Source organism: Sinocyclocheilus grahami, unplaced genomic scaffold (assembly GCF_001515645.1).
Source record: "Sinocyclocheilus grahami isolate Dianchi unplaced genomic scaffold, SAMN03320097.WGS_v1.1 scaffold61.1, whole genome shotgun sequence".
Taxonomy (NCBI): Eukaryota; Metazoa; Chordata; class Actinopteri; order Cypriniformes; family Cyprinidae; genus Sinocyclocheilus; species Sinocyclocheilus grahami.
The window spans coordinates 1,508,638-1,534,051 of NW_015505240.1; the positions used below are offsets into that span (position 1 = coordinate 1,508,638).

Below are 25,414 nucleotides of genomic sequence, written 5' to 3' on the forward strand. Positions count from 1 at the left end.
CTGGGCTTCCATACCACCTCAGCAGTGCCACAAACTGATCACCTCCATGCCACGCCAAATTGAGGCAGTAATTAAAGCAAAAGGAGCCCCTACCAAGTATTGAGTACATGTACAGTAAATGAACATACTTTCCAGAAGGCCAACAAAAAGTCACTAAAAATATTTTTTTTTATTAGTCTTATTCTAATTAGTTGAGATAGTGAATTGGTGGGTTTTTGTTAAATGTGAGCCAAACTTGGTTGAGAGCAAAGATTGAAACGTCGACATGCATCGGACATGTAAATGAGTTTGTCTGAGAGGGTTTTCTTCAATTGTAATAAGTATTGTTCTTATCTTTATTATGATTCTACCTGTTCATAATGCTGTAAATGAGTTTGTTTTCGGGGAAAGATGCGATTGGACTTTTACTGTATGTGTTAAATCTGTTTGAAGTATTAAAGAGCGACAGAGTGAAGCTATCTTAAAAGCGCTGTGATTCAACACTGCAAGTCTTGTAGACTTTCAGGATGTAAACTTTCTTTCTTTCGGTCTATCTTGTTTCTTCTAACACCACTGTACCTAAAAGGGCACTTTATTGATCACACACTAGGGTCATGTCACCTGTTTTGTTTTTTTTGGTGAACTTGAATCTATTTTGTTGTTTTAAAAGCACTCAGTTCCTTGGTGCAATATCTCTTGTTTATAATCGGCCTGCTGCTAACATATCAGATCACAGCTCATCCCTACAGCTGATCTGGATTCAGTCTGGTTCTTCAGTGTGAATCTGGATCAGCTCTGTAGGAACGAGCTCCGCCTGGAGTAAAGGCCCGTTCACACCAAGCACGATAACTGTAAAGATAACGATAAAGATATAGTTCTAAATATCGTTCTCAATATTAAAGAATAGCATAGTTCACACCACAACTATAACGATAACGATACAGAGGAACAATATCGTTGGAATCACTTTCAAAATGATTTTTTTCCCAGCTGATGAACGATAAAACACTGACAGCCTATCAGAATCCATCCTGCTGTAACGAGCTCAAGAATTAAAGCGGCAGACGAGCGTGCGCTTAGAATAAACAGAAGATATCGTTTGCTGGTGTGGATGCTAATATCGTTATCTTTATAGTTATCGTTCTTGGTGTGAACGGGGCTTAAGACTTCAAACTGGTTCTTTTTCTATTTTCGCCTCCCCACTCACACTTTTCGGGCCTCTGTAGGTTTGTGATAATATTATGATTATTGTTATTGTTATAAATTACCCTTCCTCTTTTGTAGGGACAGTTCTTTTTTTATTGATGAGGAACATTTACTGTCTGGTTCCTGCTCGCAACAGGACCTTGCGATTCGTGTAACTTGGTTCAAAATAAACTGATAAATGGAATTTAGGTGTGCTGTCGTATTACTGATTTATCCGAAGAGTCTTAATGTTTGGCTAGTTGACACTAGAAACACTTCATTATCTTACGCAAGCATAAATGACAGGAAATCAACTAAATAAGACTTAAAATGGTATCAGATGGGTTTGGATTGATTGATTTCAAGGTAAACACATTCATGGTATTTCTACTTCTGTAAGTGTTGGCAATCGGGTTTGTAAATACATGTCTGTTCTAGGTTTCAGTTTAAGCTGAAGGTTGAGAGGTTGAGATAAAGTTTGTTCGGTCATTTACTGGATTGTCCGAAGTCGAAGGAAAAGCAAACAAGAGGACAGAATTTAGCTTTATTGTGGGGGTGGGGGGTGGGGGGGTTTGTTTTTACAGATATGCAATGTTACATGTTTCAACGCTAAAAAGTTAAAAAGAACAGCAGTTAAAATTGAAATCTTTTGTAACAATATACACTACTGTTCAAAAGTTTGGGGTCAGTGATATAATATATATTACTATATATTAGTAATATTAGTAAAACAAATGTAATATATATTTTTTCTTTTTTTTTAAGAAATAAATGCAATTTAACAAGGATGTGTTAAATTGATCAAAAGTGATAAAGATTTTTATTTTAAATAAATGCTGTTCTTTTTTACTTTATTCATCAAATAAACCTTGAAAAAAGTATCACAGGTTCTAAAAAAAAATATTAAGCAGCAAAATGGTTTCCAATATTGATAAATCAACATGTTAGAATGATTTCTGAAGTATCACCGAAGACTGGAGTAATGGCTGATGAAAATTCAGATTTGCATGACGGAAATAAATCATATTTTAAAGTATATTAAAATAGAAAACCATTTTTTTAAATGGTAATAATATATAACAATATTGCTGTTTTTTCTGTATTTTTGGTCAAATAAATGCAGCCTTGGTGAACAGATGAGACTTCTTTAAAACACGTTAAAAACTTACTGATCCCAAACTTTTGAACAGCAGTGTATACATATATTAGTACTTAATATATACACACACACACACACGCCAAGGCTGCATTGATTTGATCAAAAACTCAAATAAAAACAGTAATATCATGAAATATTACAACTTGAAAGAACAGTTTTCTATTTGAATATATTTTAAATGATTTATTCCTGTGAAGCAAAGCTACATTTTCAGTGTCACATGATCCTTCAGAAATCATTCTAATATGCTGCTTTGCCCTTCAAGAAATATTTCTTCTTATCAATATTGAAAACAGTTGTGCCGTTAAATAGTTTTGTTGGGGGGAGGAACATGATTCTTTGATGAAGAGAAAGTTATTTAAAATAAATGAACCGGTTTTATTATTTATTGTTGTTAATTGACCTCTTCATGAAAAAAAATAATAAATTTAAAATAATAAAAAAATTAAGACGTTAATACTTTTTTCAGCAAGCGTGCATTAAATTGATGACAGTAAAGCAGAGCTATTGTAGTAATGAAATACTGAAATGGTTTTATGAATATTTTGAAGTAGGCTATTTTTTTTATATATTTATATACATTTTCCGTTTTCATTTAAATTTTAGTTAAAACTTTTAATTCCAGTTTTACTTATTGTAGTACAAGTTAAACTAAATTAAAATGAGAAATGTTGCCTTGGCAACTAACTCAAAGTCTTATATTTCATGTTAAGTTAATGTTAAGTCAACATTTTATTACAAGCAACAGAAATGTTTTTATAGTTTTAGTTAATCCAGAAGTAAAAACATTTATAATGTTACAAAAGATTTCGATTTCAAATAAATGCTGTTCTTTTTAACTTTATCCATCAAAAATCCTGAGACAAAAGCATCACGCTTCCACGAAATATCAACTGTTTTCAACATTGAAAATGTTTCAGCATATCAGAATGATTTCTGAAGGATCACGTGACACTGAAGACTGGAGCAGTGATGCTGAAAATTCAGCTTTGCATCACTGGAATAAATTACATTTCACAATATATTGAAATAGAAAACGGTTATTTAAAATTGTAATAATATTTTACTATTTAAAAAAATATTTTTAAAAAGATGTACTGACCCTTGAAAAAATTAAGCCTGACCTTCCTTAAGGTGCCACTTTAAAAAGTACCACGTTAATATATTTACATATTTCATGACATTGCAGTCATATACTTGTACATGACATTAAAATCCCATATTGAATTAACAACTGAAATGTTTATCTGAACTAACATATATATATATAGTGTTTTTGGTTACTTTTTATTTTCTCTAAAATATGTTTGAGCTCAATAACGAGAGGACCCTCTGTTGAAGATTCCTGATCTAAGGCAGGACTGATCATTTAGAAGAGACCATCTGCACGGTTCCCGTCACTATCCACTCCACTGACAGACGTGCAAACACAAGACCATAATCGATAACATCCTCACATGACCAGAGTGAGAGCCAGCTGCTGAACCAAAGACAAGGACGAAAACAGAGCGACCTTTGCAGGCCTTGTTCATTTAAGTGCAAGTTTCTGTTCATTCTGAGAGTTTAGATACAAGTTCAGCTATCATAGGTGAAAAAAATATTGCTATTTACTTTTACTATTAGCAAAAATAAGGCTATGTCACTTTCTCTCCTGGCTTTCTAGACCGTCCTCCTGAGCTGTGGAGTGTGACAATGGTGTTTGTATCCTGTGTTGTCAAACGCCATTATCACACTAAATAGCCACGGTGAGACCTCACAACCACCTCGGCCAATCAGCACAGAGAAACACAATAATGATGATGATGATGGAGTCTATTGTGGGAATGTGAAACACCCTTGTGTCAGCCGGAAGGTTCATAATATGGCATCTGCCAAAAATAGATGCAATAGATCATGTCTGCTGTATGTGTGTGCGTACTGACCCAGTTACCAGACAGTATGCATGTCATGTGACACGCTTTCTTCATATTTTGTTCAGTATTAGTATCATATCATGACAATAAAAAAACTAGCAAGTTTCTTGAAGTGTTTTAATGGTTCAAGTGTTATTTGAAATTCAGCAAGAATGCATTAAATTGATCAAAAGTGACAGTAAAGCAGTGCTATGTTAGTATCATTGGAGTAATATTATAGTTTAATGAATAGTTTAGATTTGCGTTTTTCATTTTAACTTTATTTAAAAAAAAAAATTTTTTTGTCATTTTTAAGCAGATTTTTTTCAATATAGTTTTTTTTGTGTGTTTTTAGTTTAGTACATTGTTAAACATGTTTAATGTTGAAATAAAATCTGAAACTTTTTAAAAGTTTAAATATTTTTAAACATTAAAATATATTAGCTCAATATTTGTTTTTTTACATTGTATTTTAAGCTAACGCTTATATACAATACGTAAGTTTTAGTTTAACTAAAATAATTTCAGATTTTTCCTTCGACTGCAGAAAGCAAAATGAAATGTAATTTTATAATATAAAAAAATATATATTTTAATAAATTGTTACATTTATTGTTCTTTACATTTTAGTTTAAGCTAACATTAATGTAACATAAGTAATGCAACGATTCAAGTAATTTTTTTAAGTTAGTGATTAAAATAAAGGCCAGACTCAAAGAAAAAAATACTTATTAATGCACAACATATCATTCAGAAGAGCTCATTCAAAGCCAATACAAGACGATTGTGGTTCAGTCAAGCCAAGAATCTGCTAACCTTTGACCTTCCATCCACATTCACTAAGACTACTAATAGATAAGACTATCTAGATTTGCAGAAAATAGCTACAGTAACATCACAGTTTAGAATTTCAGGTGATTGATTTGTGCAGTTCATGAACATTAACAGGACAAATACATCGCTTCAAACGTGTGTGATATATATATAGCAATGAGGCAATAAGTCATTTGACTTTGGAAGGATGATGGAAACGTGAAGGTGGAGGATTGTCATTCTTACCGAGGCAAATCAACAGCTGTTTACCAGGGCAAGTGTACAAACTTTTCCATAGTATCATATTTACCCCCTCATCCTTCCCAGAGACAGTGTAGACGAACTTTTTCAAAATTAACGAAAAATTCAATACTAAACTCTACATTTAGAATTTTGCATGTATGAAAATGAAGTATTTTAAGCTTCAAACATTCAATTCTAGCAGTTGCATTCAAATCGAACAATCATCTTTTACAGTGTTGTACTTTAATCGCACTTATAAAAGTAAATGTCTATTTAAGATTTAGCAGTTTGATGAACTAAGTACTTATTGCACATATTATAACAAACAATCATAATAACATGAAGTTGTTGTTATTCAGAAGTGCCAGCAGGCTAATAATAAAGAATCAGATAGCAGCACCACTGGCACGACTTTTCAACAAAGCAAATCAGGATAAAACACTATATAGCTGATATATCTTTGGTTTAAACAAAAATATATCATATCAAAAAAGTGATTTCAATTGTCAATCCACTCACCCCTAAACATTAAATCAATCAAAAAAAAAATCAATCAATCAATAATAAGCTCATTTAAAATGGCACAAAAGTAGCCTCCCTACTGTCCTCATTCCAGATGAATATCATCTTACATTTAAAGAAACATCTCAGAAACACGTTCGTCCCTGAGCAAGACTTCACTGATAAAAATGGCAAACACTAGTGATCCTACTAGCAGAAGTTCAGAGTTTCTGTGCGATCAGGATTTGCCGTTCAGTGCAGGACCGAAGGTTTTTTTCTTTGGCTTTGGCAGGGCGACGGCCCGTTTTGGCTTGGGCTGAAGAGACGTCAGGCCCAGAAGCTCACAGTACCTGTTACACTGATGCAGAACCTTGAACTGATCAATGAAGGACGTGGCACAGTTTCCCCTGAATCCCTTATAGCTGCAACGATAAAAAATACATTTGACTGCTTTCATAATAATTACATAATTTTAATGTAAATATTTAAATACTTATTTAAAAATGTATTATTATATACAACATTTATAGTATATATACATATTTAAATATAAGTCATTATAATCAGTAATTATGTCCCCACTGGATGCAACAAATGCCTCGTTTAGAATGGATTTTAATGTTTTTGTGTCGTTGCTCCGGCTGGGACACACCATCACAGTATGGTGAGGGGCGTAACATTTCCGTCTCACGCTTGAGGTATTCAGCCAATCACAACATATTGGATAGCTGGCCAATCACAGCACACCTCGCTTTTTCAGACCGATGAGTTTTGTAAAAATCGACACGTTTCAGAAAGGCGGGGCATAGAGGAGAAACAATAATGTACAGTATGTGGGAAATAATGTGGTTTTTTTTACTTTAAACTGCATAAACACATTTCATTAATCACCAAATACACAAAAGAATGTTCTTTTTAGCAACATCATATGACCCCTTTAAAATATCACATTTTGAAAGAATACATTTGTAAAATTTTTCAATTAGAATTTACCCTTTTTTACAGGTGGCAATCCCAACATCTGTCAGTTTCATACCCACACCTGGACATAAAAGAGAACATTTGGGGTGCTAAAATTTTTATGCATCACTCCCTGCAGGATTCGAATGTACATCCTTCTCGTTAAACCAGCGTACTCACAACATGTGTGCAACATATGGTCAAATAAGTTGATTATTTACCCTGCATATCTGTGACCAGCAGGTTGCCCTCGGTCTGTGTATAGACCCAGTGCTGGAAGGCGCAGCATTTCTGTCCCGCCTCAGAGTCTCTGCGCATCAGGTTGATCTCCTTCCCGTCCTTCACGGAGTACTTCACAAAATCTCCCAGCAGCTCCTCCTCCAGCGTGGCGTAAGGGATGTTGTTAGACGGCCGGTGCACCAAATAAATAGGGATGATTCTGGGAATTTAAGGACAATTTAATGAACTAATACAAATAATGAAAGAAACATGAGGTTTTTGAATAAAGTGTGTCTTAGAGTCTTATGAAATGTACACTAGCATTCAAAAGTTTGCTTTCAAAACAATTATTTTTTATTTGATTTTATTCTTTTTAAATGCTTTCATTCAGCAAGAATGCATTCAATTGATCAAAAGTGACAGTAAAGACCTTTACATTGTTACAAATATATACATTTCAAATATTTAATAATTCTTTTTTCTATCAATAGCATGACATAGTTACTAGACTGAAGAAAGCAAACTGAAATGTAATTTTATAATATAAATTTAGCATGTGTGATAAATATACAGATTTTTAAAAAATATAAAATTACCATTTTTCAACAAGAATGCATTACATTGATTAAAAGTGAAAGAAAATTTCAATTGATCAAAAGTGACAGTAAAGACCTTTACATTGTTACAAATATATACATTTCAAATATTTAATAATTCTTTTTTTCTATCAATAGCATGACATAGTTACTAGACTGAAGAAAGCAAACTGAAATGTAATTTTATAATATAAATTTAGCATGTGTGATAAATATACAGATTTTTAAAAAATATAAAATTACCATTTTTCAACAAGAATGCATTACATTGATTAAAAGTGAAAGAAAAGACATTTATAAAGCAACAGAAGATTTTTATTTCAAAAAAATTGCTTTTACTTTCTATTCCTCAAACTTATCACGGTTTCCACAAAATTATTAAGCAATACAACTATTTTCAACATTGATTATAATAAGAAATGCTTCTTGAGCAGCATATTAGGATGATTTCTGAAGGATCATGTGACTCTGAAGACTGGAATAATGATGCTGAAAATTCAACTTTGCCATCACAGGAATAAATTACCATTTTAAAATACATTCAAATAGAAAACACTTATTTTAAATTAAATAATATTTCACAATATCACTAATTTTACCGTATTTTTTATACACTAAAAATATTTTGAATTAAAAATATTTTGTAGTGTAGATGTTACTTTAATTAGAAAATCTTTGCTAACCCTTAAAAGTTCAGTTGTATCAAATTCAAACACTAAGGAAGTTTACTTATTAAAGTGCCCCTATTATGGGTTTTTGAAAATTACCTTTCATGCAGTGTGTAACACAGCTCTAAGTGAATGAAAACATCCTGCAAAAGTTTTAAATCTGAAAGTGCACCGGGTATAAAGTTATTGTCTTTCAAAAGAAAGAGTCGACTCTGAATCATTGAAACAAGTCGTTTTTAAAACGAATCCCAAGCCGTTTCATGCTGACGTCAACATGAAATATTAGCATATTGCCCGCCCACTTGTTAGTCTTTTCGTGTTGGTCTGAATGAAAATGCAGATTCATTCTTTGCCACTAGGTGCAGCTTTTGGAGCGCTAAAAATAGCTGTTTACCCGGTAACGCTTTACACAAAGCAGCACTGCGCTCACAAACGCTGCATTCTGGCATTATCAGGCATTACAGGCAAGATGAAATGAAAATGAGGCCAATCGGACCAATCACCGCAGATTAGCGTCACGCAAAGGAGGGGTTTGGAAAAATGAATCGTTGAGCAAGTAAGGTAAAAATAAATGCATATTATAAGACAATGAAAGTGTTTTTGACCTTGCATGCATGTCAACCTGTTGTTGGGGACTCCCAAAACCAAAATATGAACTTTCATTACCCATAATAGGGGCACTTTAAGTAAATGTGGAAACTTTTTCACCTCACACAATTACATTATGGTTAGAATTAAGTGATACACTGAAACAATACAGATACTCTGTGTACAATTTTCCCAGTTCTTTTTACACTTCACAAGTGTGTAGGGTCAATTGTATTGTTATACTTACTCTGGCAACTCTCCAAATGATTCTGCAGACTTGGCCACACTGTTGTATGCTTTAATATATTCCCTGGCGGTATTCTGCACATGACATTCCTGGTTAACATAGAAAAAAATAATCAGTCCCAAATCTCCTTAAGTTAATTTCTTAATTAAACATCTCCCTGGAGACATCCATTCTCACCTCCACAGCCAGGCTGTAGTTCTTCTGGACAAGTTCCTCATTATTTTTGGTCCCATAGCCGATGGCATTGTGTACTTTCAGGACGCAGGGATGGCCGGGGTTGAAGCGTGGCAGATTGCCTTCGCTAAGAGTGGTTCTGAAAGCCTTGCGATGCATGCCTTCCCCGAAGTGGACCTTTTCACTCACAATGCTCGCTGGTTGATTCTCTCCAAAATATTGATCCGAGAGAAAATCTTCCTTAAAGAGAAGTGGGCTGCACTGGATGTTCTCCTCATCGCCATTCACAACCCTGGGCTCAGCTGGGAGATAAAAGCATAAATAGGATGAAAACTGTTGTTAAACTAACCGTTCATACCCACAACCCATTAAAATATATAGAGATGTTAGATTTTCATAAAATAATATTTTCATCACACTGTTCATAATAGTTTAGCTACTCATAGGAACGGCAGATTCTCAAGAAATTAAAGGTCTGTTTACCTGGTTGATCATGACTCGGAATGACTAGTTCCATCAGCACTGAAATTAAAAATTTTACACAGTTGAGTCAACGTGTGTAATAATAAGCCATCTTCTTGATTGTTTTCTCATGTTTACAGATCTACAAAGTCAAGATTGGTTTCCCAGACACAAACTCTACGTATTTGACACTAAAAATTTGGAAATATATACACTATCCTTCAAATGTTTGTTTTTTTAAGAAATTAATGCTTTTATTCAGCAGGGACACACTAAAAATCTTAAATTGTATTAATAATTCGTTTTAATGTTTCATAAATTTTTTTTTACAATTATTTTATTTTTTTATTTTTTGATCATATAAATGCAACCTATAAAATAAATGCAGTTGTGCTGCTTCAATTTTTTGTGGAAACTGAGAATTTATTTTCAGGAGTCTTTGAATAGAAAGTATAAAAGAGGATTATTTATTTGAAACCGGAATTTCTAACATTATTAATGTATTTACTGTCACTTTTTATCAGTTTAATGCATCCGTACTGAATAAAAGTATTAATTTCCTTTAAAAAAAAAAATACTGTCCCCAAACTTTTGAACGGTGGTGTATTATGTATGGATTGTATTCATGCTGCACACATGCACACTTAAAGAATGTACTTCATTAACAGCCGAACTGTATCAAATGCAGTGAGCCATTTTGGTAGAAGAATAAGTCTTTACCTGGCTTTCTTTCAGTCTATTACATTAATTACCCTGTTGAAACTTCTTGAAACTTTCTGCTTAGTCATGGAGTACATCAGCAAATTAAAATCTTAATTTGTAGCCTCTTTAATCATTAGTCTGGGAAAGCAGACCTCTATGTCTTACCCTCAGACGTGAGATGGTACTCTGAAGTCGAAACAGAAATGTTGGCGGCGTTTAGGCTGCATTTGTACAGCCCTAGATCTTTACTGCAAGCCTTTAGGATGGTCAAAGTGAAGCGGCCGTCATCCTTCTCTCTACAGAAAAAACAAAAACATTTTACTGAACATTTATAGTAAATTAATAACCCTTCACACATCTGGGTAAAGGGCACTAGAGACTAAGTATAGTGCCCAACACAGACCAGATGTTCATCCCCGAATCCTGATTATATGCAGTATAACTGCAATTACAACTCAGAAGGACCATTCTTTAAAGCAGAGGCCTGTTTGATAGAGTCTGAGGCACAGTCAGCATTTAGTAGGAATGAATCACACCGTTATGTAAAAGGTCCAATTTGCTTCCACTCCAAGTCATGGCTGAGTCACCAGAGCGCTGATGTTCAGTCAGGTCTCTGCCAAACTTTACAGCAGATTTGGACAAGAACAGAGTGCCACCAAGTGGTAAAAAAAACCCTATAATGATGTCCTTTAGAAATGTGGTCATCTCAGCTAGCTAATTCCATTTGGAAACTTAATTTTGGAACCAGAGTCAGACAATAAAGTAGGTAGCTAATGTGAAACGGGCTGATAGGAAAAGAGCGTTTTTCTTACACTTTGTTTATCTCTGACAGAACTGTTCCCTCTTTAGTCCACTTAATGGTGGCATCAGGTGGGACGGGACTGAACTGGCACCCAAGCAAGATGTTCTGGGGGTCGTCAGGGACTGGGTCAGCCTGGATCTCTGAGACTACACGAGGAACCACAACTACAACAAAAACATATAAAAATGCATCATTTATAGTCCATTTTACAGACATTTATTTGATAACCTCCTTCCATTGTATTCTACCCCCCCAAAAAACAACTTGAATCATCCTAAGGTGATTAGCTGGTCTCCCTAAGGTGGCCAAGCTGATCAGGCTAATCTGTTTTGTTGGTTTTAGAGATTTATGGTCAACTTGACCAACTGGCAAACCAGCTAAAACCACCTTAACTAGACTGGGAGACAAGCTAAACCAGCTTAAACCAGCTAAGGCCAGCAAACCACATCAGACTGGGTCAAATTGGATGATTCTGACATTTCGGAACACACACTATAAAAACACAAAATGTTCTAGTGCAGGGATCCAATCCTGCTCCTGGAGGGCCATTTTCCTACAGAGTTTAGCGTTGGTCCTAATCAAACACACCTGAACCAGATAATTAAGGAAAACTTCCAGACAAGTGTGTTTTCGGCAAGTTAAAGCTAAACTCTGCCAGACATTAGCCCCTGGAAGCAGATTTGGACATCCCTGTTCTAATGGATTGATATCTAATATGAAGTTGAACAGGAATGCGTTTGGAGAACCTTCTTTAGGTGTTGGCGTCTTCTGCTTGACAACCTCACTGTAAGCTCTCCGGGTCGTATCTTCTCCATCTTTTCTTGCCTGGCGGAAAATTGCGGGCAGCTGTGGCCTTGTCCTTATCGGAACTGCTCCAGACAAGCTGTTTGCGATTCGCCTGCGTTTGATGTCGTCTTTCAGCATGCTGGATAAACACGTGCTCTGAGAATCTGAGGTGCATGTCTTATTTTCCATCTTGGCTGTGTTACTGGCATCTACTTTGAGTTTTATAGGAGTGGCTTTCTGAGTGGCATTTACGCCGTCAGGGTCCATCTTGGCCGCAAAACTCCCAGTGGGTTCTACTTTGGGTCTCACTGACATGACTTTCTGAATGCTATCTTTGTTAGTAATGTCCAATTTGGTGGGAGGATGAGATGCTGGTTTATCCAGACCATTTGACGTCACCTTCACGTCAAGGTTCTCGGTCTTGCCACTCACGCTCTTCTGAGCGCTTCTGCTCCCTACGTCAGTCAGTTGATCATTCTCTGGTTTTGGCATCCCATGCTGGCAATGCTTCTTTTTCTTCTTCCCTTGGGTTTTAGGAACAATCTTCTCTGTGATGACGATTGTTTCAATGACAGTAACTGGACGATCTTCACAACCACCTCCTTCTGAATTGAATTCATCCTTCGCCTGGGATGGGGGCTGAAGATCTTGCTTTTTTGATGTTTGAATCCTGTATTGCTGCTTCTCAGCTGGCTTCTCCTTATGTTTCGAGCGTGTTTTACCATCTGAGGAAGTTTTGGAAGTCTTGTGAGGCATATTGTCTGTTTTGGGTCGTTCCTCACAGTTTGACAAAGAAAAATGACTTAAATTGGGTTCTTCCAAGTCTAGAGTGACATATGCAACACTTTTGTCCTCAGACACCATAAAACGTTGTCCTGTGAGTAAAATTAACTTAGAAAGCTCTTTGCTGATGTCACTGGTATCACTGTACTCTGCTTTTCTCCTAGTATCCTTGATGGAAGGATCATCTGAATCTCCACAGGATGAAGATAAAAACTGGTCAGGGCATGTGTGAAATCGATCTTCAGAAGAATCGTCACTACTGATTGATTTTTGATCACTCTTAAGGTGTATCTCATTAATAATCCCTTTAGGTGGAAGGTCTAGATCAGCCTGTGGACTTTTCAATAGACTATGATGGAGAAAAGTATTTCCAGTATCGAGTGGAGCAAACGGCACAATCAACTGTGGAAATGTATTTCTTTCCTCATCTCTTGGCTTCACGGTACAGTCCTCTGTGTTAAAATGCCCAAACGATTCATTTCCTTTGGCAAGTCCCACCTCAGAAGACACGTGACTGTTCGATTGAGAGGGACATGTGTGGAGAGCAACATCGGAACTGTGATGCCGCTCCTCTCCGCTCACACAGTCAGTTAAATTCTTGTCGCTAATGTAAGCCGAGATCCTTTGAGAAGTAAAACTGCTTTCACGTTCCTCCTCGAAGACCAAAGCGAGTTGGGAAACTTTGTCTCCAGTCACCTCAACCAGCACATTTCCTTCTGACTGAAACACAAAAACATTGAAAAAAAACATTAAATGTCATGGAGAAGACGCAGAGTTCTATCTCGAGACAAGAATTTAGAGGCAGACAGCATAAGAATTTAAGAATTTGTATCATTTCACAAGTCAATTTAGGCCTACTCTCATCCAAACTACATTTAGCTGTTTGTTTACATACCTCACTGAGGCGATGGTCTGTCTAATGCAAAAACCATTTTGCTTTCATGCTGCAGTCTAAAGCCACATGTGGTTGGCAATGGAAGGAATCATCTCTATTATAGTGATCACAGCCGCTGTGTAATGTAAGTGAACCAATCACAGCTCTCCCGCTGTCTCAGGGGTCTGTGGGATTGGAGAAACTGTTGTACAGTACGACACTGAGTTTGAGAGCAGGGGTCGTATTTCGGCCCTCAGCTGTGCTCGTGCCCCTCACCCACTGCCTCTCCCGTTCCTCTTTTGCTCTTTGGACTATTATCATCCTCCACCCTCTATAATTAGTCTGCATTTCTGTTTATCAGTATTTTTCTTTGCACCTCACATTTCCTCAGCAGCCACAGCTGTCTGTCATGAGGAGGGTGTTAGTGAGTGCGTTTGAGCCATACTATGGTGATGGTTTTCTTGAAATGGCTCTAAAAGTTAGCTAAATCACACAAAACCTCTTCTGAGTAGAAAACAGGGGGATAATAAAATAAATAAATAATACACATTCAGTAAAAATTATATATATATTTAAATTGTTTAGTAAATGTTTAGTGTGTGAGAAAGAGAGTGTGTGTACATTCTGAAGTGATATTTTTGTGTGGAATGACTTGGCTCTTCCAGCACGCCGAGTGTCATAATAATGAAAGTCACGATGAAAGTGTTCCACACATGTAAGACCTATTAAAGAACATGCTAAAGGTGACAAGCTATTTAAGATCATGTTCTGTCACTATGTGGAAGATTTTAAATAATGGAAATGGCCACTAATAAAACAATATAAAAAATTACCATGGTATTGGTATGTTTTGTTGGACATGTTACCACAATAATAACATGTTTTTGGAGGTGTACCATTGTATTCTTTGTACTACAGTGCCTATCTATGGTATGTGAATACAGTAAGCATTTAGTATCATGTTTATGCATGATGATACCACCACTGAACTATTGCTCCACCAAAGTACTTTTTGGGTACTAATGGTTTTAAAATGTAAACGGTTTTAAAATTTGCATTCAATATGTGGTTATTTCAGTACAGTCAACCAAAACTAACCTTTAGTTTAAACCGAAAACCCTGACATGCAAATCTCTCAATGCAAATTGCAGAAGATCAAAAGAAAACTCAGTCAAAACACCAGAGTCTACATCTGCCTGTGCTACTTGTATTTGAAATGTGATAGTCATCTCACCTTTGCACTCCAAAACTCTCCAGGGATGTGCTGACTTCCATAATGCTTGGCACTGATCTCATTTGCAGGAGACTTTGATGCATTAAGCGTATCCACGACTGCATTATTATCTGATTTATGGGATTCAGACCTCTCTAACAAACTCATGTTGTTCTCCATTGTTGTATTGTCCAGTCTGTCTGAGTCTGAATGAGAAGGAAGTCTATCTTCATCTCCTTGTTTAAAAAGAGTTCCATTGGTGTTATCAGACTCAACTAGTCCTCTACTTAAGGTTTGACCTGGTTCCTCTGATTCTAAGAGGTCCAGGGACAGACACGTCAGTCCAGTGTTGTTTGCATTATCAGGACTTGTCCTTTGCTCCAAAATGTTGTCCTGGATTGCCATACTGAGCTTAAAACCAGTGCTTGAAGTGTTAACACTGGTGAAAGAGTCTTCTGAATAGGTGCTAACTGCCTGGAACCAGTCTGAAAGTGCACTAGCCCAGCTGTCTGAGGATGACCGTCTCTCAACAGGTGGAAACCTCAGCTCCCAGTCTTCAGTCTGGTGGTCAATTGAAATGTTCTCTCTCCTGGAGTAATCAGAGGCTTTTGTGTTGTCTGGATGGGCCACGGGGGGGCTGGGAGAACATGAACGACCTAACTTGTCAAAAATAGCACCCTCATCCTCTTCCCCTGCCAAGAACTGGCGAGCGTCCAGCCACAACTCGCTACAAGCCTCAACATCACATTCTGTTCTTGTGAACTTTAAGCAAGCACCGTCGATCTCCTCAGAACAGTTATCTAAATCTCTATTCGTGACAGTTGTTGGGCAAGGGATCACTTGTGAGAGATCCTTCTCATGTTTTTCACCAATCTGTGAGGTTTCGTGCATGGATTGGGGGAAAAGTGGCTCTATTGTTTCACTTGGATCATTGCTACAAGTTGCCACCCAACCGATGTCCAGAGGGAATTTTGTTTCAGCCATTCTGTCAAGTATGGAATCATCAGTTCTGTTGGATTCTGATTCCGTTACATCATATTTTGAATCCTGTAGAAAATTCTGAACCATTTGGGTTAAAACGCCAGTGCAAAACTCAACATTTGAGGAAGCTAAGTCTTGATTTACAGTCTGAATGATCTCACTGTCATTGACTGGCATGTCAGCTGTTTCCAAGACATTGTTGTTCAACCCCAAAGTATCTAATAATGCGGAGGCATGTGTTAAGATGTTTACAATGTCTGCTTCATGCAAATCAGCCAAAGATAGATGTACGCCAGTCTTCGGATCGTCTGTCTTTGGTATATGAGAGGTTGTGAAGCCACAACATGTCAAGTCATCTGCAATGTCATGCATTTCTGGATGAGTTTTATATGCAGTCGCCGCTTCCACTGCTACATCAACACCTTCAGATGAATCCCGGCAAGTCTGGATGAGGGATTCAGAGGAAGTTGCATCAGTCTTATTGCTTGCAATCAAGCATGAGCTTTGCTCACTGTTCATTACATCAGAAACAGTGTTTACCAAGGGATCATCATCATTAGCCATTTGGATAACCTCAAGTCCAGTGCTCTCAGAGGAGACATATCGGTTTAAAATGGTGTCTTGGCTAATTTCTTCTTGCCTGTTGTCTTCTGTTAATAATAGAACTTCTGGACTCATCAAATTGTCATGAGCCTCATTTGGATCATCTTTAGTGTTTGAGTCACTATGTTTGTCATTTTGTTCATTGTCTATCATATTGTCCATTAGGTGAATTAGTTTAGGGATGTTAATACTGTTTGTGAAATTGTCAGTCTCCATTACAGCAGCAGTACTGAAGTCACAATTATCACTTTCATCATCATTTGGATTATTTATTTTAATTTCTATCATTGCAGTGTGATCCAGGGACCGCCTTAAGACTAAATCACTCTCATTTTCCCTTTCAATGTTTGTACTATGGATCTCAATGCTCCCGTCCTGGTGCGGAACTGGCATTAATCCTGAGCTTCCTGAGGCTGGATTAGGGTGTTGATCAGGGACTGAACTGAATCTGTCATCTGTCTGGTTGTCCGTGGCACGGGCAGACTCATTCTGCTCTATGGGCGATGAAGCGAAGGAAGAGCTGACAGCATCTGTGTCCAAGAACAGCAGATTGTCTGGGACGGTCATGTCAACCCGCTCAGCTGTCATCTCCTCTCTCTGCATCACTGCACACACGTCACTGCAAGAGAAGAAATGGAAGAAGATACAAAAGAAAATAAGAAACAATTAGACGCATAAAAAATTAGAGCTATAGATCATTTCAAAAAGCAAGATTAAAATAATAATAAAAGAACCAAATAATTTTTAAAAAGTACTGTGGCTTTTAGACATGGTAACATGGCATTCTTTTTAGTAGCCTGCCTTGGAGTAATATTGTATAATACTATGGTACATGAATATGTTTATCATTCATCTGATACTATAAGTACACCATTGTACAACCAATGTAATGGACATCATAGGCAAAATTATGCCACTATACCACTATATTGTGAGGTCTATGTATTTTTATTAAAATATCTAAATATTCTTTAAACAAGATACATTTGAGATTAAATTTTAAATTTTGCATTATTTAATAATGATTTTATTATAGTTTTTATATGTAATATTATATAAATTATATATATATATTTATTTAATGTAAAACTAAACCACCTGTATTGTTGTCCAAAGCTACAATAGAAAACTAACTGACTGATTGGTCAAATGATTTTCCACTTAGATTTGTATCAACCCATCTGTGTATTATTTCCATTCGTGACTCTTCCGTCAAAACTATCGGATGAATATGACTCAGTCCTGTTTTTCCTACACGCATGATTTTCATAAGCTACTCTTACACTGTCATCGCTCACTTCAGTCAGATGCAAGACGTCCTAAATTTAAGTAACACAAGGCATAAATAAATAAGGTCAATATTATTCATATACACCACCTGCATAATAACTGATTTCAATGTGCATGCAAAACATATATATATATATACATATATATAAAAGTTGTGTGGTGTACCTATTCAAAATGTTAACTTAATACTGTAATAAAAAAGACAGTAAAGAAACAGAAGAAAGTCTAAATCAGCTTATGGTAAAATACTATACTTGTTAGAATAATATGACTAAATAAGAAAACAGTATTCTTTAAGAATACATTTTAGTCACTATACCAAAGTACAGTGTCACAGTAAACAATAATTATAAATTCATGTCATTCAAATAAATAAAATTGGCTTCAACATTTTTTTTTTTTATTTCCAACTAGCAGCCAAACCATAAAACCTGACGACCTTTGACAGACTTGTTACCTCAGTTTGGACACATCTGTTATGAGCGATTGAGTCCAAAGATCTCACTCTTAAAGCAGCCGGTGCTCAGCATCAGATCCCTGCAGGCAGAACACAAATGGTTTGTCCCAAGAGAGAGAGAGACAGAGAGAAAGAAAACCCAGACAATGAAGCAGATAATTTTTTTTTACATCCAAATGGGCAATAATACTCAACGGTGATGTAGGTCTGGAGAATATGAGGTTCACATAAAGCTGACAGGTCTTGGGGGTTTGGGGAGAGGGTTTATTTTAAGTCCACACCCTTAGTTCAAAGTGGGTTACCTGATAGCAGAGACATGTGCCATGCCGGACGATTTATCACTTCACAGCTATATTTGCCTGCCTTGCGATCATCAGAGTTGACAAACATCATGAAGATCATCTCTGAGGTGTTTTCATCTGCGAGGCCAGAACGAGCAGTAATGATATTACTGTCAGAACAGTGGAGCAGAATTTGACATTGAAAGGTATTTGAATGCCTCTCAGGGGGGTGTTTATCCTGCATCGGTGATGCAGACGCAGAGTTTTTTTTAAATAAGAAATGTTTAAAGCTCCACAGGGAGGATCTGATCTACAAGCTTTGACGCAGAGGAAGAAGATTGCAAGATTCTCAGAAGTGCTTCGTTCTTTCCTTAGACAAGATCTACATCTCTTTTACCTCCACACTCTCTCTTTCTAGCACACACATCTGTAATGCCTTCCTAACAGGTGCATTTGATTGCTCTCTCTGTCTTAACATCTAATTCATGAAACTGTCAACAAGCAGCATGCTTGATTTTTCCTATCTATTGTGTTATTAAAGAAACAAATGACCCAGTAACAAGAATTCTGTCATCATTTACTCTCCCTCGAGTTCTCATTTGGAAAAAAAGGTGAATTTCTTTCTTTAAATAATGCAATACAATTATGATTTTACCCCTCATGCAATCAAGCTTAAAAAAATTATGCAAATGCACAAGTAGTCCATGCAATTTTATGCATTATATTCCAAGTCTTTTCCATGTGGTGCATGGATTACAAACTGACAAAATCTGCATGCAAAATTTCCTGCAAAGGATGCGAAATGAGGCTCAATATGTCAGAACAGTGGAGCAGAATTTGACATTGAAAGGTATTTGAATGCCTCTCAGGGGGGTGTTTATCCTGCATCGGTGTTGCAGACGCAGAGTTTTTTTTAAATAAGAAATGTTTAAAGCTCCACAGGGAGGATCTGATCTACAAGCTTTGACGCAGAGGAAGAAGATTGCAAGATTCTCAGAAGTGCTTCGTTCTTTCCTTAGACAAGATCTACATCTCTTTTACCTCCACACTCTCTCTTTCTAGCACACACATCTGTAATGCCTTCCTAACAGGTGCATTTGATTGCTCTCTCTGTCTTAACATCTAATTCATGAAACTGTCAACAAGCAGCATGCTTGATTTTTCCTATCTATTGTGTTATTAAAGAAACAAATGACCCAGTAACAAGAATTCTGTCATCATTTACTCTCCCTCGAGTTCTCATTTGGAAAAAAAGGTGAATTTCTTTCTTTAAATAATGCAATACAATTATGATTTTACCCCTCATGCAATCAAGCTTTAAAAAATTATGCAAATGCACAAGTAGTCCATGCAATTTTATGCATTGTATTCCAAGTCTTTTCCATGTGGTGCATGGATTACAAACTGACAAAATCTGCATGCAAAATTTCCTGCAAAGGATGCGAAATGAGGCTCAATATTGAAGTTAAATATTATGGCAATTCCTTTTAATCCAAATTTGAGTTCATCAAAGCGTTTCATTGTCATGTTTAATATCTCCCACAATTTACAAGTATGTCTCTGGATGCAACAAATTTAACCAACATACTCTGGCTTAGGGTTGGCACAGGTCGAGAAACCTTTAAGCTTTGCAGGCTGTTAAAATCACACTGAGGTTTCAGTCTTCAGAATGTGTTGCCTTATGATTGATCCCTGTGGGAACATACTGTCTTCACTCCTTCAGTGTCCTACTGCAAACCTCTGAGGGCGTAAACCCCTGACTCCTGAGACCGGGTCATGAACAACACACACACACACACACGTTGGGTTTCCAAGTTTTATGGGGACATTCCATAGACCTAATGGTTTTTATATTGTACAAACAGTATTTTCTATTACCTTACCCTAACCATACCCCTAAACCTATTGCTCACACAAAGCTTTCAGCATTTGTAGATTTTCCAAAAAAAAAAAAAAGTTGTCCTCATGGGGATAAAAAAGAAATGTCCCTAAAAAGTCATTTGCTGGTATTAATATACTTGTGGGGACATTTGGTCTAAGGTAGGATAATGATAATAGGATGGATTGGAATAAAAATTTAATAAATACGGTTTAAAAACTTGACAGCAATAAACGATTGCACTTTATTTTAAGGTGACATTGCTACAGTGTAATTATACATTTAAGTACTGAATAATATTAATTAACAAAACGAACTTTTTTTTTTTTTATTTCCAACTAGCAGCCAAACCATAAAACCTGACGACCTTTGACAGACTTGTTACCTCAGTTTGGACACATCTGTTATGAGCGATTGAGTCCAAAGATCTCACTCTTAAAGCAGCCGGTGCTCAGCATCAGATCCCTGCAGGCAGAACACAAATGGTTTGTCCCAAGAGAGAGAGAGACAGAGAGAAAGAAAACCCAGACAATGAAGCAGATAATTTTTTTTTACATCCAAATGGGCAATAATACTCAACGGTGATGTAGGTCTGGAGAATATGAGGTTCACATAAAGCTGACAGGTCTTGGGGGTTTGGGGAGAGGGTTTATTTTAAGTCCACACCCTTAGTTCAAAGTGGGTTACCTGATAGCAGAGACATGTGCCATGCCGGACGATTTATCACTTCACAGCTATATTTGCCTGCCTTGCGATCATCAGAGTTGACAAACATCATGAAGATCATCTCTGAGGTGTTTTCATCTGCGAGGCCAGAACGAGCAGTAATGATATTACTGTCAGAACAGTGGAGCAGAATTTGACATTGAAAGGTATTTGAATGCCTCTCAGGGGGGTGTTTATCCTGCATCGGTGTTGCAGACGCAGAGTTTTTTTTAAATAAGAAATGTTTAAAGCTCCACAGGGAGGATCTGATCTACAAGCTTTGACGCAGAGGAAGAAGATTGCAAGATTCTCAGAAGTGCTTCGTTCTTTCCTTAGACAAGATCTACATCTCTTTTACCTCCACACTCTCTCTTTCTAGCACACACATCTGTAATGCCTTCCTAACAGGTGCATTTGATTGCTCTCTCTGTCTTAACATCTAATTCATGAAACTGTCAACAAGCAGCATGCTTGATTTTTCCTATCTATTGTGTTATTAAAGAAACAAATGACCCAGTAACAAGAATTCTGTCATCATTTACTCTCCCTCGAGTTCTCATTTGGAAAAAAAGGTGAATTTCTTTCTTTAAATAATGCAATACAATTATGATTTTACCCCTCATGCAATCAAGCTTTAAAAAATTATGCAAATGCACAAGTAGTCCATGCAATTTTATGCATTGTATTCCAAGTCTTTTCCATGTGGTGCATGGATTACAAACTGACAAAATCTGCATGCAAAATTTCCTGCAAAGGATGCGAAATGAGGCTCAATATTGAAGTTAAATATTATGGCAATTCCTTTTAATCCAAATTTGAGTTCATCAAAGCGTTTCATTGTCATGTTTAATATCTCCCACAATTTACAAGTATGTCTCTGGATGCAACAAATTTAACCAACATACTCTGGCTTAGGGTTGGCACAGGTCGAGAAACCTTTAAGCTTTGCAGGCTGTTAAAATCACACTGAGGTTTCAGTCTTCAGAATGTGTTGCCTTATGATTGATCCCTGTGGGAACATACTGTCTTCACTCCTTCAGTGTCCTACTGCAAACCTCTGAGGGCGTAAACCCCTGACTCCTGAGACCGGGTCATGAACAACACACACACACACACACACACACACACGTTGGGTTTCCAAGTTTTATGGGGACATTCCATAGACCTAATGGTTTTTATATTGCACAAACAGTATTTTCTATTACCTTACCCTAACCATACCCCTAAACCTATCGCTCACACAAAGCTTTCAGCATTTGTAGATTTTCCAAAAAAAAAAAAAAGTTGTCCTCATGGGGATAAAAAAGAAATGTCCCTAAAAAGTCATTTGCTGGTATTAATATACTTGTGGGGACATTTGGTCTAAGGTAGGATAATGATAATAGGATAGATAGGAATAAAAATTAAATAAATATGGTTTAAAAACTTGACAGCAATAAACGATTGCACTTTATTTTAAGGTGACATTGCTACAGTGTAATTATACATTTAAGTACTGAATAATATTAATTAACAAAACGAACTTACTATAGGGTTAGGATTTGCTTTATGGTTATTTATGCATAATGTACTATTATTAATATAGTATGAACATGAAACATGAATAAAACATCAAAATATTTATTTAATGTATATACAAATCAATACAAAAACTAGGAATGGGTTGCACATTATATTGTCTTTTTGCTTATTAAAATGATTAAAATGAATTAAAATTAGTTTTTATAACAATGAAATGAATTATTAGATAAAGTTAAGAACGTCAAAACGTTCATTCCAGGTTAATTTGATGATAAATAGAGATTATAGATATTAAAATGCAAACATACAAAAATGTAAACATCTTCAAAAATATATATATTCTTAAACACCTTCAAGTGTGTGTGTGTGTGTGTGTGCATATATATATATATATATATATATTCATCGTCTGCATAAAATTTAAACATTTAAACACACACACTCAGATCGACGGCTCTTACAACACACACACACACACACATTCCTATAAATGTGTTATTTGAGCAGAAGCCTCTCATACACAGTCAAACAGAGGAATGCCATTACTTTACAAAAAACATTTATTCTTGTAAACAGAGATAATTTGAAATATTGTGCAGTTCTATGAAGTTCAAAAATGGGTTCAGCATTCAATATTCTTTCATTGATGGGTATTTTTAAAGTAGGAACCATAAAAAAATAGATTAAACAAATATTTATCTCACATTGTTATCATTAAAATTACTGGCATGGTCACATTTTCCACAGCAAGAGACATTACTGCTGACCTTCTAAATCTAAACAGGATGACAGCTTATGATCTGAGGTTTTGGCACCGCAAAAAAACAAACAGACAATGTTACATGATTCAATGTGTGTGTGGTGTATTATTTTATAACACTGATACATTTATGAGTGGGTCAGTGACAGCATTGTGTTGGAAACAAGAACAGGTGTGGACAGGCTGTAGGTCTTCAACACAGCATGACCATTCCTGTGTGTTTAACAAGCAGTGTTGATATTTTGTGTAAATGTGTGTGCGTCTGAACAGTTGCTGGGCAGATACAGGCCGGAAAGACTAACAAACACACACATCATGTCTTGAGGTGAAGACCCACCCAGTTATTTTACACTAATAAAATACCAAGTATCGCTTTGATCCCAAAACAGTTCTGCAACCACACACACCCTTCATCATAAACACTGATATGAGGACTTGTACATCTTGTACTAATTTGTTTTCTTGGAGACTCGGCCTTGATGTCTTCGCAGATACTTCAAAATAGAATATTGTGGTTTATACATTAGGCCTGCGTACTGTTTTGGAAAGTATGGTTTGTGATGGCACCATGGTATACTGATGGTATTAGATGGAAATGCCATGGTAATTACACTATTTGCAATGGGTTCTACATTACCATACTATCTATGTTGCATGCATATATTTAAATGTTTTAAACTAATTAAGAGATAATATAATTTTGTAATCACTATGTAGCACTGATATTGGGGTCTAAAATTGTACTCATGCTCTTGCATTCTTATCAAAGAACAGAGTAGCACTTCACACTCAAAGCACTTCAGACACACACGTTAAACAGTGTTAAAAACAGAATGTACAGGGGTTGAGTGTAGACTTATTACGTGAATAGCCTTCAAATTTGTATTAAATCAAGGTTAATCTCACATCTAAAAGCTTATGATATGTTTTGTCATAAAAAGACAAAATACATTTTGTTTAAATTTTTATTAGAAACATAAAAAGTGAAAACTGGGCTTATAAAGTACAACCAAGTAAGCCCAACCCCTTTAATATTTTTTCCTGTTTTATTAATCAGTTTAGTGATTAACTTTTTTAATTGCATCATTTTTTAGTACCCATTTAATAATAACCAAACATACATGCTTCTTTTTTCACAAATCATTCCCACACTATAGTGTTCAATTACAATGAAATCCATATTTTCAAATACAAAAAAATATATGTGTAAGTATATAAAAGGGAAGAAACTAATTGCAGATCTGACAAAAATCTGATTTATGAATCTGTCTTAATCTCTTTGGAGAGTGTTTCATATGGATCTATTTGTATTTTAATTTTTTAATTGATTGATCAAAAGTAGTAGCACTAAAAACTTGTATGTACAAAAACAAAATCATATAAATTCTGTTTTGAACATTCTATTGATCAAAGAATTTAGAAAATGTACCACAGTTTCTATAAAAAATATTTTCAAGAATATATTTTAAAGAATAAAAAGGAACAACTGATTTCAAATGTTTCTTAAGCACTAAATAAGCATTTTATAATGATTTCTGAAATATCATGTGACATTGAAGACTGGAGTAATGATGCTAAAATATTTAAAATACCAAACAGTTATTAGAATTTGCAATACTATTTCAAAATTTAAAGTTTTTTAAATACATTTAAATACATGCATACTTGGTGAGCATAAGAGACTTCTTTCAAAAACATTTTTAAAAAATCATGTACTGACCCCAAACTTTTGTTTCATTTTCAAGTGGGCCGAAGGTATGCGCTTAATTGGATCATTTCCCCTATATACGTAAATGCAATCAGCACCCAGCACCACACAGACAGTCTTTCTATACTCTAAAGTCCTAAATCACAAATCTCTGCGCAACCACTCATGAAAATGAGCTTGTTTGAAGGTTTAATTGTGCTGTTATTCCCAATCCAGATACATGCTTACAGATCTAGTCTTGTTTTGGCACAGAACTTTAAGAATTCGTGAGTGGAGATATGGAAAACGTCCAGAGTGTCAGCTTTCTGAAGTCAGTTAAATATAACCTCACTAGTACGTGTTGTTGCACGGGGCAACACTACTTCTTGCTACACACTCTGAAT

General features: G+C 35.9%; 1 protein-coding gene across 3 annotated transcripts; it reads right to left on the minus strand.

The window, feature by feature from the left end:
- Positions 1–4,927: 4,927 nt before the first annotated feature.
- On the minus strand, positions 4,928–20,733 carry LOC107584554 (uncharacterized). 3 transcript variants are annotated; one of them, XM_016271223.1, is made up of 12 exons: positions 18,373–18,472; positions 18,178–18,257; positions 14,868–17,049; positions 11,937–13,479; positions 11,201–11,354; positions 10,554–10,684; positions 9,708–9,746; positions 9,228–9,526; positions 9,051–9,139; positions 6,954–7,171; positions 6,766–6,814; positions 4,928–6,194 (listed from the first exon to the last, which is right to left on the minus strand). In XM_016271223.1, exons 3-12 carry the CDS (start codon positions 17,031–17,033, stop codon positions 6,011–6,013), a joined length of 4,872 nt encoding a protein of 1,623 aa, XP_016126709.1. In that variant the 5' UTR covers positions 17,034–17,049; positions 18,178–18,257; positions 18,373–18,472; the 3' UTR covers positions 4,928–6,010. The 3 variants fall into 3 exon arrangements, with proteins under 3 accessions (XP_016126709.1, XP_016126710.1, XP_016126711.1); XM_016271224.1 differs by lacking the exons at positions 18,178–18,257; positions 18,373–18,472 and adding an exon at positions 20,723–20,733; XM_016271225.1 differs by lacking the exons at positions 18,178–18,257; positions 18,373–18,472 and adding an exon at positions 17,529–17,547.
- Between the last annotated feature and the right edge of the window lie 4,681 nt (positions 20,734–25,414).